This window comes from Manis pentadactyla, chromosome 4 (assembly GCF_030020395.1).
Source record: "Manis pentadactyla isolate mManPen7 chromosome 4, mManPen7.hap1, whole genome shotgun sequence".
Taxonomy (NCBI): domain Eukaryota; kingdom Metazoa; phylum Chordata; class Mammalia; order Pholidota; family Manidae; genus Manis; species Manis pentadactyla.
The window spans coordinates 17,956,379-17,976,770 of NC_080022.1; the positions used below are offsets into that span (position 1 = coordinate 17,956,379).

Below are 20,392 nucleotides of genomic sequence, written 5' to 3' on the forward strand. Positions count from 1 at the left end.
ACTTAACGAATCTGGCAGCCACTTCTGCTCTGCCTTCCTCCTCCCACAGCACCTGCCCACCAGCTCACCTGCCAGTCCCCAGTGCCCCCAGCGTTGGCCAAGTCAGGGGGTGGTAAATAGCTAAGGGGCCCAATCAAGAGCTACAAATAGGTCAGGGCGTCCAGAGACCACCCACCAGAGTGAGTCCCTCATGCTACGAGCTCTGAGGTAGATCCCAGAAGTAACACTGCTTAAGCTCATCTGTAAAAGGGGTTGTGAAACGCGGTAGCTTAGAAGAGCTGCTCCACTGAACAGTCCCTGGCTTGTTTCCTGACAGACAAGGCATAGAGGGGAGACAGCCTGGGGCTCTGCCGTGCCACTCACTCACTGTGGATCTGTGGACACTGTGGAAGGCTCTCCAGGCCTCCTCTCTGCAAGGTGACTCGGCCAGACTGGACCAGACATTTAAACATTTTTAAGAAAGAGCGTGAACTTTTTCGACAAACTGACAAAAAAATATGGCCCCTTTCCTCAGAAAACAGTGTCTTCGTGCTCAAAATCTGCAAACAATGTCAGGGTCACAGAGCCCCTGGAGCCCAGCTTTGAGCCTCTTGGACATTCACAGCCACAGGTTATGAATACCTGCTCTGAATTATCTCTGAGCCCTTTCACCTTTAAAAAAAAAGAAGTACCTTTTTCATACTCTGAAAGTATAATCTGAAAAGTCTTCTATATCTACTCAAACCCCTGTAAACTGTTTGGCAAACAGCCTGTAAACCAGTGACATTTGATGGCCCAGGAATGACAAACAATTCCAGATTTGGTTTTTACAGTCATTTAAAACACTCCTCTGACCTGGGCCAGGCAGGCCTGGCTGGGATGGCGCCACTGTCCACCGGCTGGTGTTGGACACAAATGATGCACTAGAGATGAAATGCTTGGGTGGCCCCGCGTAGTCCACGATCTCATACTGGCCAGGGCCCGGGAGAGGCGGCTTGGGGGGCAGAGGCAAAGGCTGGGCAGAGAAGTTCAGGATGGGGTTTTTCCTTTAGAAAAGACAAAATGTGAAGATGTCACTAAAGCAGTCTATTTGGGGAAATGGTAGTTTTTAGACATAGGCAAGACCTGCCCTGGGCCAGGTCATCTGCAAGAGGTGTGACCATGGCACCAGGGGACCTGGGCAGAGCCCTGGCTCCACTGCTGGTGAGCTGGGGGCCCTGGACCCCAGCTCCCTCATCTGCACAATGGCAATCACCATAGCACCTAACTCTTAGGTTTGTTAGGAGTCAAGGCAATCACCATAGCACCTACCTCTTAGGCTTGTTAGGAGATGAGGCACACGGCAGTCAGGACAGGGCCCAACACAGAGTGAGAGCTCAGGACATTTTATTGGTGTAGATGATGTCACTGAGCTGGTCAGGAGTGGTGGATAGCATCTTTCTCCTGTGCCAACTCTGACCGATTGACAGTGCCTGGCAGGAGCTCCCTGCAAAGAACTGATGCCTTACGTGGGTTCTATGGGAAGAGCATTGGTGATCAACTTATGATGCCTGCCATGGCCAGAAAATGGAAAGAGGCCTCCGGAACCCCAGGATTTGCCATCCCAAGACTAGTAGATTAGATCTCTAGAGGCCATTCCAGGGTTGATGTTCCAGAATCCTACTAAACACCTTCCTGGCAAGTCAGGATGTGGGAATGGAAAAATATTGGATTGGAAATCTTTGAATAACACCACTCACCACTTACACTGTAATTGTTTGTTTTCAGGTCTGTCTCTCCCTCCTTTATGAAAGGGAGTCTTTTATGTCTGGTACTAAGAGAGTAAGTGAAAGATAAATGGAACCTGTACAGGAGCCCTACCTCTATCACTAAGTCATTCTGGGCCTCAGTCTCCCCCATATGTGAAATGAAGGGGTTGGACATGATGACCTCTGAGGTCCCTTCCAGCTGGCCTTGATTCAAAGAGGACCACTGGGTTGCCCAGGGAGTTCCGGAATTGTTCTGGGAATCATGCTGCTCTCCAGCCATACACCAGAAGAGCTGCCTACCTCCACCTCATACCGAAAGGCTCTTTGAGGGTCTCTCACCAAAAAGGCAGAGAAAGTTCTCCGAGCACTGAACAGCCGCAGGGGACTCACCCCCGCTTGGAGCCAGCCCATTCATACAGAGGAGGGACTGGATTCCCTGGCCACCGGAACTCTGCCACCTTCTGGGCAACACCTTCAGAAGAAGAGGCATTCTTTTTTTTCAATTTTTCAATTTTTAACTAAATTCAATTTATATTGAGGTACGTACAATAAAATGCACAAATCTTAGTATATAGCTCAATGAATCTCGGCATGTGTACACACTCATGTAAACATCACCTAGGTTAAGATATCAAGCATTCTCACAATCTTTTCCCCCTTCACCTATTTCACCCTGCCTTCCCCCTAGACTGCACTCCCCTATGATAATCACCAGTCTGTTCTTTGCGTCTATGAGTCTATTTTTGTTTTGTTTGTTTGTTTTGTTTTGTTTTGTTTTTTGGTTGCCACATATAAGTGAAACGACACGGTGTTCATCTTTCTCTGATTCATTTCACTTAGCATAATGCTTTCTAGGTCCATCCATGTTGTCCCACAGGGCAAGATTTCTTTCTTTTTTATGGTTGAATAATATTCCATTGTGTGATACATGTACCACGCCTTCTTTAACCATGCATCTTTTGATGGGCATTAGGTTGCTTCCATATCTTGGCTGTTGTAAATAATGCGGCAATAAACGGATGCAGTTGGCTTTTCCAATAAATGGTTTCATCTTCTTTAGGTAGACTTCCAGCAGTGGAATTGCTGGGTCACATGATATTTCTGTTTCTTGTTTTTTGAGAGACCTCCATACTGCTTTCTGTGGTGGCTGGAACAACTTGCAATCCCACCAGCAATGTTCAGAAGGAAATTTTTGAGTTTTAGAGTCACACAGGCTTGAATCCCGGTTACGCCACTTACTGGCACTCACCCAGGTGCCCTGACCTCTCTGTACCTACAGCAAGGAGCAGTAACGCCTTCCTTCTCTTCGTACGGCAGTTAATGCAAGTAAGGCACTGGGCATAGCCCCAGTAAGTGCTTACCCAGTAAGTGAGTAAGTGCTCAATAAAAGTAGTCGTTAGACGATATTATTATGATCCCTGTAGCGTCACCACCTGCTGCTGGGTCGGGGAGGAGCAACCAAGCCTCAGGAAAGGGAGATTAGGGGGGCCTCGTCACACTGGAGTCACCCCGAGGCAGGTAGACCCTCCACTGTCAGGAGAGGTTGCTGAAAGTCATGGTACATCTGCTTGAGGCTCACAGCCTATGACAGAATAGCTGGCATAGATGCTTATATTTAGAACAAAGAAAAAGGGAAAAAGCATTGCCTCCTTTCTTCCCTTCCAGTTGGCATGGAAGAACTGGTTATAGTGTGTGATCAACCACCTCTCCCCTTATAAATAAAAGCTGGTTTCTCCTCGTTCTGGCACCCCTTCAAAGCACCCCCAGAAATTTGATTAGTGTGTGACTGGCATCATGGAGACCACAGGCTTGATTCCTGGAAGTTAGAGCTGGAATGAGCCAAGCGATGTATGACGTCACCCACTGGTCTGGGTCACCCTGAAGTCCAGTTCCCTGAGAAGACCATGTGGTGTCTGCTTTCCTGGCTGGCTGGGTCAGTGTCTCACCAGCATTCCTGGTGAGAATGGGTCAATGAGGTCCCTTGCCCTCCACCCCAGCAGCATGCTCAGGAAAGGCTTGGCGCTCAACCTAGCAAGCTGGACCTTGAGGGAGGGTCAGCCACATGTGGGACTTTGTGCCAGGCACTCTGGGGAGCTGTTTTGGGCTAAGACACAGACCCTGCATGCTCCTAAGGGCTCGGTATTCCACTGCTAGTGACAATCATGACTGGTGACACCTTAAGGCAGGGCAGGCTTTGCACTGGGACAGACTTGGGCTTGAATGTCCTCTTCCCCATTCACCAGCTGCATCCTTGGAGAAGCCTCTCCACCTCCCGAGGCCTCCATTTCTTCATTTGTACAGCGATGGGTAATGATACCTGCCACCCAGGACTATTGTGAAGATTAACTATTGCTCTACTTATATTATTTTTTAAAAAACATGAAATGTTAGAATAAAGGCAAACATACTGCATCGAGTGTGGAGAAAGAAAGAGACTAATTTCCAAGGAGTCAATCTAGACATCTACCCTGGAGGAGGTAACACTGCCCTGAAAGGTAGGTAGGAATCCCTCGGGGAGAAAAGGTGGGGAAGGGAGCATTTCCAGCAGAGAAAACAGCAGGGAGAAAAGCCCAGAACAGAGACTAGACGGAGCTCCAAGTGGCAGGAATCGGGACACAAGGGGACAGAGGCTGAGCCTCCCGGACTGCCCTCAACCCTCGTCCACCCATGATTTCTGGGTTTTCACTTGTTTCTGACCATCCGTCCTCACAGACCCTGAGGAGAAACTAAAGGAAAAGCTCCCAATCATGGCCTCTCAAGCCAGCCTAATCTCCTGTGCCCTGCGCTTCCATTTTGCCTTTCCCAAACACCCAACACAGCCCCCGCCAGCAGCACCGTGCCTCCGCCCGTGCTGTTCCTTCTGCCAGGAGCACCTGCTTTGCCCGCACACCTGGATTCATTTCTCACTTCCCTCCTTCAGGAAACTTCTCTGGCCACTGCCCTACCCCTGCCCCCTGCCTCCTTTCCGTGGCTCCAAGGAGGAGCTTGGGCTTTAGAGTCAGATGGACCTGGATTCCACTCTCTGCGCCATCATCTTGGCAAGTCTGCCCTTCATCTGTACACTACTGACCTGCAGGTGAGTTGGAAGCATGACACTAGGTAATAATACCTATGGAAGCTCTTAGCTCAGGGTAGCTGGCTCCTCAATACCTTCCAGCCATTCTTCTTTTCTCTGCACAGAACAGGCTAGATTTTCCTATGCTCTTTACTCCCCTACCTCTTTAAGGGAGGGGATTATGTCTGACTTTCTTTCAGTCCTCCGTCCCTCTCCCTGGGACACTTGCTGAACTACAGAGAAAAGCAGAAGGGATGGAGAAAATAGGGGAGCCCTGACATCTGAACTCCACTCGATAGTTTTATCACCATCCAGGGCTGGTCCCTCTGTATCAAGGTGGGACTGGGCAAATCACAAAGGTCAGGCTGGAGGAACCCAGGGTGGCCCTCAGCACACTGTCACTGGGGCTTTTATGACTCTCATTGCTCAGTTACAAAAGCCAACCTGGTCCTGCCCCGTGGAAAGAAAACACCTATCAAAGGCCCTGAGTTGGCCACAACTGGATTAAGTGTGTCTGCGGCTTCCAATGTGAACTGTTTCTAAGTGGTCCAAGAACAATGAATGTCTCAGAAGACTCGGCAGGTCACTCGGGGAAGGCATCTGAGACCCTTCTGACACTCCCAGGCACAGATTCCCTCCGCCTGGGGGATTCCCAGGCTCTGGAGGGATAAAGGGGCAATTTTTTCTCATCATTAAAGGGCAGCCGATTGCCTCTGGGGTGGAATGCAGTATCTGTTTAACTGGGTAGCGGGTGACAGATTACAGCCACTTAGAAAGAAGCATCCCATATCTAATTGAAAATCCTAGGGGAACTTTAGGTGGGTCCTACATAATTACCCAAATTGGAGCCGGGCCAACAGGACTTGATTCTTCAGCTCTGGTTGTGACAGGACAGCATGTCTGTGCAAAACCAGTGGCTTAAAAACTCCAGGAAGTAGATCAAGGGTTAGAAAGATGTCACTGGGTGTTTCACCTTCTTGTTGGAGAGCGTGAGTTGGAAGGCAGCGCCTAGGAGGGACTATTTTGATCTTCAAAGCCCTATCCTGACTCAGCTGATTCATTGAGTCATTCCTATGACGGGTATTGAAGACCTGAAGCAATGAAACTGTGGCTGACACTTCACTTCTCTTGTAAAGACCCACCCCCACCGCCCTGGAAGACGACAAGTCCTCTCAGCTTTTGAGTCAGCAAGATGGCCCTCTCAAAGACCCTGTGACATGTTCTTCAGCCAAGGAGCCTGGAAATGGGCTGGAGGACAGCATCTGCCCTGTGGGGCCACTCAAGAAGCATAAGGGGAGGGAAGAGGATCCACTCACACATGTCAATAAAAATACAAGTGACGTGCATTGAAAGCTTACTGTGCGCCAGACCTGGAAACTTATGTGGGTTATCTTATTTAGTACTTAGAAAACACATTATGAAGTGTTCTTTTCACAATCTGCAATGTTAAATTTGGATTCCTGGGAATTAAGTGATACCCTCCTTTGTCCCCAGGCTCCCAGGACTGCTGAGAGCGGAAGCCAGGAGGTTCAGAGAGGCGCGACTTCGAACCTGTGCTCATCCCCACTAAGCACAGCCCCTCAGCCCTCTCCAGCCCCCTGCTGGCCTCCGGAGCCTCCCCAGCGCATCACCCGGCCTCTCACCAGCCTGGGCTCCTCTTTTGTTGGTAGGTAACATGGGACTCACAACTCCAGGGGGAATTAACATCTCCTCAACTCTCCCTGCATCCTGAAGAAAGCTGAGCCAAAAGAGGATTTTGCAAGCTGGAACCCTGCTCAGGGATTCCCTACTCAAGAGAGGGAGCCAAGCACATGCAGACCAAGACAAACAAGGGCAGGCCTCCCATCACATCGTGTGTGCGTGAAACCTGGCTGCGTGTGCTTCTGAGAAAGAAACCCAGAGGCCGTTTTTGGACTCTCCACCACTGCCCCCAAGCAACCCTGGAGGTCTAAATATGATTAGGCTTGATGTGGACAAGTCTCAAGGGAAGTTATGTACAACTGCAGAGGAAACAATGCAGACCTTCTCAGGGCCTCACAATCCCAGTATATGGGCGACTAGGCTCTCTTGTCTCTCTCTTCCCTCCAGAGACACAGAAGAGGAAATGTAATTAGAAACTGAGAGCCCAGAGTGTGGGTACATCCTCAGTACTATAATATTCAGCTGTATCTTTTCTTTATATCACATCACACCATTTCTTCATCATTCAACAGAAACAGATAGATGTTTTTTTAGACGAACCCAAAACACACTTCAGTTTTATCTCCTTTTTTGTAAATGAAATTACAGATCTCTCAGTTTCACCCTTTTTTGTGTCAGTTTATAAATACTTTGGACCTCCTCTGTGGGCCCAGCTGGCTCCATGGTCACTGCCCACTGCGCGCTCCCTGAGCCACACCGTGAGCAAGCCCGTGTCAGTGTCAGAAGCGGGAAGGCCTCCCTTCTGTCACACAGAGCACAGAGCCAGGTAATACAAATGCCCTGCCTGGGGCTCCAGCCACCCACCCACCAGGCTGAGCCAAGTGGGGATCTATGCATTCACCAGGCTGAGCCCAAGTTTGAGAGACGCTGGGTCCAATAGGGTTCTTTCCTTCAGACTCCTCAGAGCCTTTAATTAGCCCGTTACAGGGCAGTGCTCCCCAAGGCAGAGCGTTTGTCCGCAGTGCCTCCCAGGCTTCCTTCCCAGGGATCCTTCGTTATTGGAGCATCGCAGAGAGGCCCACACACCCCAGACATGCCAGCACCACTGCACTGCCCAGTAGAAAGACTGTCCTCAGGGACGTGTGTGGCACACGACCTCGGGGCCCGTGAGCCCGCCTTTTTTTACCCACTCGCCTGCCTTGCTCTGGAGTTGCTCCCAGTGAGCCTGGCGGCAGGTGTGTGCGGTGCTCTGCTCACCTGAGCACCCGAGAGCTTCCAGCACAGAACCAGAGCCTGTTGACTGACAGATGTAAATGCCATCAGTCAGAGTATTTCAAACCACTCATCTGAACATAAGCAAAAGCCAAATGACTCTTCTCTGGGGAAAACAGCTAAACCCTGAGTGTTCTCTGCTCTCCTTTCACCATTTCCTTGAAGAAGCTTCTGGATTTGGCTTGGGGGCTTGAGCGGCCATACCAAATAACAGCTGTACCCTCTATCCTCATATGCCTATAGGATAGCAAATGATAGCAGCTATAATAATAATAGCTATTTTCAAGCATTTTCTCATCTGATCCTCACAGAACCCCTGTGAGATAAGATTATCTCTACTTAACACAATGAAAGCTGAGGCTCAGAGAGAAGTCTCTGCAAGGGATGAGGCCACGATTCACTCCCAGGTCTGCTGACTGGGTGTGTTCACATCTTTCTCTTCCCCCCAGTCCCCTATCCCTCACTTTGGGCTCATGCTCTGTCCCAGCCCTTCCGGTCAGCCCCCACCCCCACAGCCTGGAGAGGAATATTCAGGGGTGAGGTCTCAGATGGTAGCAGGAGGACTGACCTCAACAGCAGTTATTTCTAGAAGTTCTAGAATGATCTGAGGAACAAATAAGCCTTGTGAGTTCTGAGCCTCCGAGATGAAAGTAACATTAAATGTATAGGATATTAAAAATGGTAACACAAACCATCATCTTCACTTTTTAAATTTGCATTAAGTTACCATTTGCACCTACTATATGCCAAGTATATATTTTTAAATATGAAGGCAACCCTATGCATAATGAATTATCCTCACTCTACTTTACAGATGGGGATGTGGAGGCTCAGAGGGGTGAGTACAGTGCCCAAGGTCACACTGCATGAAAGCAGCAGAGCTGAAGTTCATATCCAGCAGGTCTGAAGAACTCCAAGGTCTAGGCTTTTAACCTATCAGTACAACACTATGAGAGAGCTTCACTGTTTCTAGATGTCCTGCCACCCCTGTGGAGATTTTATTATAAAAACAGACTAAATGGGGAAGAAGAAAGGGAGTATTATGATTAGCATGTATAATGTGGGGAGTGGGGGAAAGGGGAGGGCTTTGCAACACAAGACAAGTAGTGATTCTACAACAACATTTTACTATGCTGATGGACAGTGACTGTAATGGGGTTTGTTGGGGGAACTTTGGGTAGGGGAGAGCCTAATAAACATAATGTTCTTCATGTAATTGTAGATTAATGATGCAAAATTTAAAAAAAAATTTTTTTTTAATTAAAAAAAAAAACAGACTAAGGTCAGCACCAGGAGAGTGCAGCATATGGGGGATGTGCAAAGACCCAGACAGTCCTGAGCCTCACTCCCAGCAGCACCTCAGAGAGCTGTGTGGACTTGGGCGAATCACGCAGCCTCACTGAAGCCTAGCTTCCTCCTTGATCAAGTAAGAATAATAATTCTTACGACAGGGTTATTATGATAATTGAATAAGACATTAAGTTCCTGGAACATAGTAATTGCTCAATAAATATTATGCATTCAACAAGCATTTGTTGAGCACCGAATATGTCAGTGAGGGGCCCTGGGAAGCAAACTGGTACTGCGTCCTGACGAGCAGAGACACCCCATGAACAAGTTTGGGGCATCCCCCAAAACCACCTTTCAGAAGAAAAGTCAGAATAACCAGGACTCACGGGAAAAGAGTCTTTTTTGGAATTTTGGTGCGATCATTTGGGTTGTAATAACCAGGTCCTGGGCCTGTTGATGTCAGTTTTAATCCACGGCCGGTGTTCGATTTAAAACAAGACATTAATGTCTTTGGCGACGGCTTCACAAGGGATTCATTGACATTATAATGCCCTAAACAGAAAGAAATTTTAAAACAGAATAAAGAACTCTGCTCAAATAAATAAAAAGCAGTACCTTACACCCGAGAACACATTTAAGGACTCTAAGGCAATATCACTCCAAGGTGGTCAAATGGAAGGGCTGCAGGAAATAACCAAAAAGAAACTCACCATCGAAAGAACACACGCCACGGGCATCACACACTTACCTCATTTTCTCCTCACAGCAGCCTGGTGAGGTGGGTATTATCACCTCCATTCTAAACACAGGGAAACTGAGACTCTTGAGATATTAAACAATTTGCCAAAAGACAAATTAATTCATCTAACCAGGGTCTAAGCCCAGCTTCCACCTCTGTAAAGTAAGAATAATAATTCTTCCCCCACCTGGGTGGTTATGATAGTTGAATAACATTTTAGGTTCCTGGCATGTAGTAATTTAGTTAACTATTATGCGATCAACAAATATTTACTGAGCACCTAGTCTGTGGACCCAGGGCTGCCTGTCTCCAAAGCCCATGCTTTCCCACCATGCCCTGTCTCAGGAAACTGTGACAAAATAAAATCAATGTGTGCACAAAGCTTCAAGGAAGAAGAGAATGATCTAGGCTTGGGGGAAGAGGAAAGGGTCTCACCCTTGGACTGTCAGTGGCCCTGGCAGTGGAGCAGGTGTTTTAGTGCTGAGCAGCTGTACTTGGCAAAACTATGCAGATGTCTGCATACTTTGACCCGGGCTTCCATGACTTGGAAATTAAGGAAATTATTTGACATCATGGAAAATCTGTAAACATAAAGATGCACATGGCAGCAGGAGCTGCAATGTGAGGAAGGGTACATAACCTACGTGTCCAGGAACAGGGGCACAGTTATGGGGACTGGAACCCAATCCGGTGGAACCTCAGCCCTGACGATGACAAGCACAATGGCCATAAAGCCAAATGACAATGTTTTTGAAAATAAAGTAAAATAAAGCCCAAATGGCTATACAGACTATGAGGACACCTAGGTACAGATGAATCCATCTGAATAAAAATAGGCGGGGACCCAGAAAAGTGGAAACAACTCTGTTAGAGGTGGTGGTGTGGGTGCAAAAGATATTTCCAATTTTCTAAACATTGCAAAGTTACTTTTGTTTTAATAAAATTCCCTTTTCCATTGCAAAAGTAATGAAAACAGCAGTATGGTACATATTAACAAGACTTTATTTAAATGCTAGTATCCAGTGGTGGCAAAGTGAGAGAAAACAGTTACCTCAGGGAGCAGGAAGATAAATGATACCTGTGCTGGAGGGCAATGTGCTCCCAGATATCAAAAGCCGTAAATATTTTACCTATCTTTGCTTGGCAATGTCACCTTAAGAACCAATATAAGGAAATAATCTTGACTGTACACAAGTTGTGAGCTATAAAGATGTTTGCCACCACTCCGTGTATATTAGTGATCAGTTTAAAACAACCTAAATTTCCAACAGAGGGCATTTGATGCTTAACTTATGGCACTGCCATATAATGGAACTATACATTTGTTTTAAAAATGATGTCCTAGGAGAATTTTTAATAACATGAAATGTTTCCAATATATGCTTAAGTTTAAAAAAAAGCAAGTGTCCAGCTAGCAGCATTTATAATAATATCAGTATGTATCTCTCACATTATCTTTCTGTTTCTTTTTCTTTCATATATCTGTGGATATAAATATATAGAATATATGTTTTTTTCCTACCAAAAAAAGGTTAAAGCAATGCTTGATTATAAAAATGCATAAGAGCAGAAGCAAGGGGGAAAAGGCATTCATGCTCCCGTGGCCAGAGAGAAGCAAGGGTAAATTGGTGTATATATTTCCTTTTTTTCCTGAGTATAGTTGGACTGTCTCATGGTGCAGAGCTCAGTGAGGATTCAATTCTGTAAATCACGTTTTTCAAGTGAGACTGTAACGTAGGTGTTTCCCTATGTTCTAATAATCTTTTGTTTCAGGAAAATAGAGTGGAGGACATGGGTGATGTGCTTTAGGAAATTCAACCAGCAAATGTGTAAAGGCGAGCATTTTGCTCAGAATTGAAGGTAAGCCAGAGCAGGGCCTCAGCCCCTGACGTAGGGTCACTCAGAGCAGTAGGGGTACAACAGGGATGCCAGTTACAGCTCCACATCTGTTTTTTCCCCACAGTGGAGAAGCAAAAAGCACAGCATTATTTCTGAGAAATCAAAACAGACTGTTTCAAAGAGGGGCAGATTCCCCTGGCTCTGGCCCCTGGCCAGTTGTGGGGGTGGGGGTAGGAGTGGTATCTGAGGCACTAGCAGATCTGGATGGGCCTGGATTCAAATCTAGCTGTTGGACCCAAGGTTCATCACTTGCTTTTTATGTATAATTTTCACCGTTAACTGGGGATAAAATCACGATAGTAGCTCACACTTTCTGAGCACGTGATCATGTGCTAGGCAATGCTCCAGGGGATTTTAAGAGCATTCGATGAGATAATGTAAAGCCTCCGGCGCACAGTAGGGCCTCCACAGATACTGCTGCCCACCTCTCTCCGGTTCTGTGACATAGGGGGCTAAGACCCCTGAGGACCCTCCTGGAGGGAGTGGGAGCATGCGGCTGGTTGCGAGGGTGCCCACATCCCGGGGCTCACTGGCAGGGCCCCTGGCCAAACCCCAGGGATGCCGGCTTTGTTCTGCTGTATAAACAAACAAGGTGGGGCTTTGCCCACGGATGACGCAAGGCGGGGGAGCTTTAGCCGGGGCTTAGCCTCCTAATTAGGGCTGGTTTTGTTATTTAGCTTCAGACTGATCTTCTCAACTTTAATCTGGATTTGGTGAAATCTGACATGCGCTGCAATTTTATCCACATCCCCCTCCAAGAGGCGTGACTGCAGAGGAAGCCCTCCCTGCCCCTCCTCTCAGCTCGGGGCCCCAAGGCTCCCTCGGGGGTCTTCAGAACCCGCTTGGGGAGGTCTAATTCAATGAGCGCTCCTGGAGTGTAGACCTCACCAGATCTCTCTGGAAACCTTTCGCTAAGGCCCGAAGGCGGGCGCCGGAGGAGGTCGGAGAGCACGGGAAGGTGCAGCACCTAGCCCCAGCCCAGCTGGCAAAACCCTTGCAGGCAAGCTCCATGTATTCCTGGGTCCTGGAGGTTTCATAAGTCCCGATGGAATGACAGGGAACAGCCTCCTCAGTCAGACACCTCTGAGCTGAGGTCGGCCATTCAGCAGCCAGGTGATGGTGCACAAGTCCCTTCAGCTCCCTCATCTGTAACATGGGACTGAGCTATGGACCCATGAGGGCAGGCGCGTGAGCGCCGCACGGGAAGTGGTGCGGAGGAGGAGCTGCAGCCACTTTCCCTCATTCGACGACTGGGTGACCAAGTTGCCTTTGGGCAAAGGGGAAAAAGGGTATTGCCCCTGAGCACCAAGGTTCAGGACACTCAGCGTGTTGCGTGCTCCCCAGGGGCGCCGAGGGTAGGTGAATGTGTGCGCTCCTGGGGTGAGGAGCCACTTCCCCACCTGGCTGCCCTGTCCTGGAAGGGAGGCCCACGAGGCTGCTCTGGGGCCGATTCCAGAGCCAGCTTTTCTCACCTGGACGGGGAGGAGGGCCTGTCTCCTCACCCTTCTCCTCTTTGTTCTACGCCTGCCTCCAGCTCCTCTTTCCCCAAAGGCCCCCTGAGCAGGAACGGGTGCCTCGTGGCACAGATCTGGTACATTAACTCCCGGGTTAAGGAGGCCGGCTGCTTACCTGGAGCAGGTACCATTTCAGTCCTAGTGAAAAATCCCCTCTGGGTTTTGGACATAAACCCGGCTCGGGCACAGACGTTGTTCTTCTGCTTGCAGCAGGAGACAGAGGCCTGGGGAGAGAAAACGAGCGTGCTGGGCCCAGTGCCTTCCCTGTCTTTTCTTTGTCGTCGTGCCTGGACGAGCGGCACCTTTGGGTGAAAAATCTAGTTTAAACCCGTCCTTCTCAGAAAATGAACTGACTCGTTAAGCTTCAAAAGATTGGAGACTGACGAAAATTAGGCTTGGGGTGGGTTAATGATTGTGCATTGAGCATTGACCCCCCTATACAGAATTTTATTGTTGTCAACAACCATTTGATCAATAAATATGAGAGATGCCCTCACCAAAAAAAAAAAAAAATATATATATATATATATACACGCACTTCCAATTGTAAAATAAATAAGTAACCGGGATGTAATGTATAGCATAAGGAATATAGTCAAAATATTGTAACAACTTGGTATGGTGATAGCTGGTACCTAGAATTATCATGTATATAAATGTTGAATCACTGTGTTGTACACCTGAAACTAATGTAATACTGTGTGTCAACTACCCTTCAATAAAAAAAATATAGAAATATAAATAAATAAATAAATAAATAAAAAAGAAAATGAACTGACATGAATGATAGGGCCACACTGACTCTGTCTTCACCAGCACCCCAGCTGGAGTGCTTGGTGAGTTTGTGATCACCAGCCAATGTCTGGTGAACCAAAATGGCCCAGTGGACAGTGCCCCCAGGAGACAGCCCGAGGACCTGGCTTCTGTCGCACAGGGCATGTGATCCTGCACAGATTGTTTAATTTCTCTGAACTTGAGTTTTCTCATCTGTAAAACAGGTTGGGTAAACTCTGCTCTACTTGGTGTAGCGTTATGGCAGTGGGGGGCAGGCAACTGAAATCATCTATAGGAAGGTATTTTGTTGAAAGTATTTAACACCATGCATGCAGATTATTTTCATTATTTTTTCTACAATTTTTATTCTTTTTGGGACACCTAGTCCTATATATGCCTACCCTGATTGCTCACTATTTCAAACAGTCTTTCTATAAATGCAGGATGTGGGGCATAGAAAGGAATCATGTAATTTAAGATTATGATCAGATTTGATTTGTAAGCACTCTCTTGTCTTGACTTTTTTGGACAGAGCAGAAATTAAGAATTTTGGTTGATCCACTCAATATTCAGTGTGTTCAGAACTCCAAAAATAATAGGACAAAAACCCTGAGATCATTCTTATGTTATACATGAATCATAAATATTTTAAATGCCAATTTGCAGTTAGTCTCCTGTGTTCATTAGATAAAAGATACAATAAAAATCATACCTGCAACGGCTGGGAATATTTACCAAATGAGTGAAACTGTTTGCTGGGGCCAGGATGGTTTGATTTTCCGTGATACTCCTTTGTCAAAAAGAAATGTTTCTCAAGAAATGCAGATGGCATTTTGATTCTGTGTTTACAAAGGCGGAGGAATTTAACTTTTCCCAGGGTCCTAATGGCTAGACTGCATGCAGAGAGGGCAAACAAAAAGATCAGATGGAGCAGGCTAATTACTGGACAGAGGGAGAGGAGCCAGGTTGCCGGAGAGGAAGTAATAACACGGTACCAGGGAAAAGGATTCAAAATAGAGAAGAGGGGAATCATGGTAAGCAAAGCAAAGAAAGGCCTTGGCAGACCTCAGTGCACGCTGTTGCTAACAGGATTATCGCGTTTCTACTCCTCACCAGTTGACTCAACCATTGTTCTCCAGGTTTGAAAAAAGCCTCCTGTAGACAAAACAGTGCTTCAGCTTTATTCCTCACCCAGACAGAAAAGCAACTGAAAAAGGGAGCATTTTTGTATACACTGAGTGTGTGTCCCTGGAAGAGGTCACCATTAGACTAGAAAAATAGCCAGCTGGCAGGCTTTTAAAAAAATGAAGCAAATATATTGTATTGCCATGGGGGAAAAAAAATCCAAGATATAGTTAAATAGAAAATGCGCGTGTACCGTGGACAGCATAATCCTCATATTGGACAGAGGAGCCAGAGGAGGAAGAGAATAGGAAAGAAATTGCACCTGGTTTTTGATGGTGGTTTGCTTTGGAGAGCAGAATTATAAGGAAATACTACCTTTTAGTTTATAGATTTCTATAATAAGCTTGAATATATTTTATGATGAGCGTGTATTATTTTCAGAGCCACATTAGAACAATAATGAACAAACACATATACCCAAAGCTGATCGTCGGCACGAGGACTGAGCTCTGACTTGGGAAGTGCTCTTTTCTAGATTAGTAACTGCGTACTATGGGGGACTTAGTCCTTGGATGTCATAAACTCTTGTTGCATGATTACTGAATACCAGGACCAGCGCTGGCCACTGGAGACCTGAAGCGGGGTGCAGGGGCACACAACGGGCCAGGGGGCAGATGCATGAAACACTACCTCTCTCAGGAATGGCAGAGGAGAAATGGCCAAGAACCCTCATCGTGGCGTTCCTGGACCAGGGCTTGACTTCTCTCCTGTTACCATAGCAGCCTTCTAACTAGTTTTCCAAAATCCAGCCTCAACCCACACTGCAGTCCATTCTCCATACAGCTGCTCGAAGGAGCTTTCTAAAAAGTAAATCAGATGATGTCACCTCACACCTTCCATTCCCCCAAGGGCTTCCCAATGTACAGAGAACAAAATCTGAACTCCCTCCTGGAGTCTTTAGAGCCCTGCATGAACTGGGCCATGCCTATCTGCCTGACCTCCCCTGATTCCCTCTCTTCCTAGCTAACGCTGTTCTGGCCACCTGTCTGTAAGTCCCCACGGGCTGAGCTCTCACTGTCCCAGGACCTTTGCACGTGCTGTGCCCACACTGCAGCTTTTCCTTCACATCTCGGGCCTTGGTTTCAGGGCCTTCTCTGACCACCCGTCTAAATACATGTTACTGTCAGCTCCTTATTAGCCCCGAAGACATTCTCTCTCTCAGGCTCCGACTGTTTGTCTCCCTCCATTTGTAATTATTTTGTTTGTCTATTTACTAGTTCTTATCTTGAGTTCCCCACTGGAATATAAGCTGTTAACACTGGTCTGGCTCAGAGGAGCCACAGAACCCATAAAGGGAAGGCCAGCAGGGCTGGAACATTGTGACTCGATCTCTCTCCAGCTTTATACCTCAGCCATCCACCTGTGCTCACTGATGTGCAAATGGTCCCTTGGAGCTGGGTAACTTCGGGCAAGTCCCATCACCTCTCTGAGCACCTGCTTCCTCTTCTGTAAATTGAGAATAAGATAAACCACTTCGTGGATTCTTGTGAATATTAAACAAGATGAATACATAACTCTAAGAACAGTACATAGGCCATGAAAAGTGCTTCTTTGTCATCATCAACATCAACCTTTTCAGGCTCTGATAACCCCATGGGAAGACTCTCTCGAGCTGTGCTGTCCAGCACAGTGTCCACTGGCCACAGTGGCTGTCAAGCTCTAGAAACATGGCTGGTCCAAATTAAGATGTGCTGCAAGAATAAAATATACACTGAATTTTAAACACTTAGTATGAGGAAAGACACTAAAACATCTAATTAATAATCTTTATTTTGATTAGATGTTGAAATAATATTTTGAATACACTGGGTTATATAATAGAATATATTATTAAAATTAATTTCACTTGTTTTTCTTTACTTTTAAAAGTGGCTACTAGGAAAATTTAAATGATGAGTGGCCCCCATTATGTATCTCTTGGACAGTGCTGGCCAACCAGGTGCATATATATTGCTCTGAGCACATTAGAGTTGATTGGAACCATCATAAAAGGTGGGCAGGATCTCTGTAGTCCAAAAATTAAATATTATTTTAAAATATTCTAAGACAAAAGACAAGTTAAAAATGAAGTATTCTAAGACCAAATTTGACATTTTGAAATATGTCATAATACCATTGATACCTCATGTACAATTTGTGGCTTATGTAGAGGGCTTTCACACTTGTTGTCTCATTTGCTCCTTATAATAGTCCTGTAGGGAACATAAATTAATTCCATTTTACAGTTGAGGCTCAAGAGATAATGAGACTTCCCTGACAGCTCTCCCAGCCCCTTGTACTGTGGAGTCCTTGTGGGCCAGGTGCAGTGCTGGGCACTCAGCATGGATTACCTCACTTAATATCTGCATTAACACTATGACTAGACACATATCCCCATTTTTCAGATCAATACACTGAGTCCGGAAAGGTTAAAGGACTTGCCCGAAGCCACACAGTTAGAAGGTGGTAGAGTGGAGATTTGAACCCAACTCCATCTCTTCATTAATCATATGTTCCACCTCAGTGAATACAATCATAATTGAAAGAGCACTGCTGTTAAAAAGCCAGTTTTCTGACAGGGAAAGATAGAAGTTTATTTTCCCTATAAGAAAAAGTAAATGAATAGTGTCTACAGATACAATGGTAATGTATTCATTGTTATAGAGGAGAAAATTGTCCCAGGATGGTTATATGATCGGAGAGATTATAATAAGCATTTCCCAGGTCAGTGGTCTTCCCACAGCTCTGTCCTGACCTCCATGTTGCTCACAGTTCCCTCCAGGTTCTGCAAATTCCTTGTAAGAGTCTTGCATAGCTCATGTACCCATTGGGTAGTCAGCAAATGCTAATTGGTTTACCACTGCATTAATATGAGCTATTTCCCAAAGCTCCCCTTTCCTTTCTTCCATTTTAGCAAGCCGATCGGTCAGTATATAGGTAGCAAACATAAGCAGTGTTCTTACGTTGTAGTGGTTTGGTGCAGGAGTTTCAAACTTGAGGACTTTTGCAAAGCTTGGCAACTGGAACATGCTGGAACAGGAATTACTGAAGTCTTTCTTCGAAACAAAATGTGATGGGATGGTGTATGCATTAGCTGCAGGATACTTTGAAATGACGGTGGCCAAGCGGGCACGCTGTGAGGAGAAAGCCAAAGGAATCAACATTGTCGCATAATCTTGTGGCTCTGAAGGACAGATGTCAAAAAGATGGTGTGGAGCACCGAGTTAAAGCATTTTATAAAAGGTGAAACTAGCAGGTGACAATAATAAACTGACCTCCGGCTTTGAGAGTTTGTTCTTGGAAAATGCAAGTTCAAACCTGCTTTAACTTCTGTAAACTAACTCAAATTATTCACCTTAAATTTGGGACTTAGCAAAAATAATTTTGCCATAAATGCATTTGCACCCAATCCCCTTTCAGGCCACTTAACACGTGACTCATTAGCTGTTGGGTAATTTATATCATGGGAAGTTTTAGAGTTTCTTCCTCCAACCAAGGCTTTCCTTTTGAGTAAAACCTCGCATCTTGTTTCTAAGCCTCAATAATCTGAATTGCCTGAATAACAAGTTATTTCTAATGTCTTAAAGGTACAAGGCCCTATGGGGCTTGCTGTCCACCCACACCTCCTAACCCCCACCTAACTACTGATTTCATAAAACCCTACAATATTTTTACTGTCTCAGTAGAACTGATCCTACTCCTTCCAGGAAGCCATGATAAACTATTTTCATTTTAAAAAGCAAACAGAATCAATGTTTGCTAAATGAAAAGGGACAAAAGCCATAGAAACTGGGTGATAACATCACTTTACCTTAGAATAGTATGGCAAGTATCGTAATCTGATAAAACAAAAAGATTCTCATTATTTTATGGTTAAACGCTTGACAACATTGCCCGTGGTCTCCCCAGCTTGACAGGGGTCAGTAACTCTACTAGCGTGGAAAGTAGGAGAGGCTATGGGAGGGCATTAGGGCCATCCCTGATCCTCACTCTACGCTTGGCGGCCACGGCTCTCGACACCCGGTACCTGGACCGTCGGTGGTAGGTGGTGGATGGGCCACCAGAAGCAGGAGCGTTCTTGTCCAGAGTCTCAGCTGTTCAGAGTCTAACCTGGGTTTGAGTCCCAGCTCTGCCTCCTCCTTATTGTAAGAATTCAATGGTGTTCACAGAAATAAAGTCACCCCAGGTCAGTGGTCTTCCCGCGGCTCTGTCCTGACCTCCATGTTGCTCACAGTTTTCTCTGGGTTCTGCAAATTCCCTTGTGCTCACTTTGCCTTTGCATTCGGGGCAACAGTTAACCAAGTGCTTTTTGCATTTACTCTTCATGACAACCCTGGGTGGGGGTTATTATGGTTACCCCCACCTTACAGATGAGGAAACTGAACTTCCTCAGCTACCTGAGTGGTGGAATCAACATTCTCACCTAGGCAGCCTGCCTCCACTCTAGGATATGGATTAGATGCCCCATCCTGAAGAGGAAGGGGATTGAAGGAGTAATACCAATAGCTGTTTTCACTTGTAAGCTGAACAGTTGATGAATGACTGTGGGAAGTTTTACTTCAAGAAGCATCACTACCGTGTATCTCCTCTGCCCAAAGGTATAGACACACCTTTGCTCTTTCCCCTTCCCTTGCACAGAATAAAGGTGGCAAGGTCAAGCCCTCTTTGGCAGAATTGTTTGTAACATGTCTATCCTGAATCACCCAACAGAGTGGGCAAGCATGTTTTTTTCTAAAGCACTATTTCCCAAAGTGTGTTCCTTGGCATACCAGCTCTATAAGGTGAGGCTGTGCTGGTGGCGGCAGCAGCCGAGAGAGGGTTCCAGAGTCGAATAAATTGGAGAATGTTCCCATTTTGAAGATTCATAGTACACACTGGCATTTTAAATGCTCTGGGGAGTTCTATAATGAAGAAACCTATCGAACTTTCTTTGATCAGCCATTCCCGAATTTACTCAGTCATGGAATCTTCTTGGCCTAGAATACCCACTAACATTCTTTTGGGGAAAAATTCTTCTAAAAAATTCCCATTAGAGGGAAACTTCCATAAAACATTGTAATAGAATTCATCTCAGAGTATAGCTGAAGTAACACTCACTCCCCACTCCTCGCCACCCCTTGGCGTTCTAATTGTCGTAAGGCCTGTGGTCTCCAATCTGGCCACTTGCTGGCATTTATGAACCTCTCTCCAACACACAATAACTTTTCGAGAACCTCTTCTGCCACCATGCAAATAGACAAAGGCCAGGAGAGTCTCCTCCCACTGCCTCATTTAACTTCCCAGTTCCATGAATGATTCTAGAGCAAAGATTTGGAAC

General features: G+C 46.2%; 1 protein-coding gene across 4 annotated transcripts in view; it reads right to left on the reverse strand.

Annotated features, from left to right (window-relative positions):
- The window catches only part of STPG1 (sperm tail PG-rich repeat containing 1), a 57,678-nt gene that overhangs the window by 5,604 nt on the left and 31,682 nt on the right, over positions 1–20,392 (reverse strand). For 3 of the 4 annotated variants that reach the window (XM_036914727.2, XM_057499848.1, XM_036914728.2), the window contains 4 exons: positions 18,039–18,209; positions 13,253–13,361; positions 9,372–9,537; positions 436–1,025 (listed from right to left, as the gene is read on the reverse strand). In XM_036914727.2, the coding sequence (XP_036770622.2) occupies positions 719–1,025; positions 9,372–9,537; positions 13,253–13,361; positions 18,039–18,209 (753 nt within the window). In that variant the 3' untranslated portion in view covers positions 436–718. Of the gene's footprint in view, positions 1–435; positions 1,026–9,371; positions 9,538–13,252; positions 13,362–18,038; positions 18,210–20,392 lie in introns of those variants that run through there. The other variant, XM_036914726.2, reaches the window with a different exon arrangement.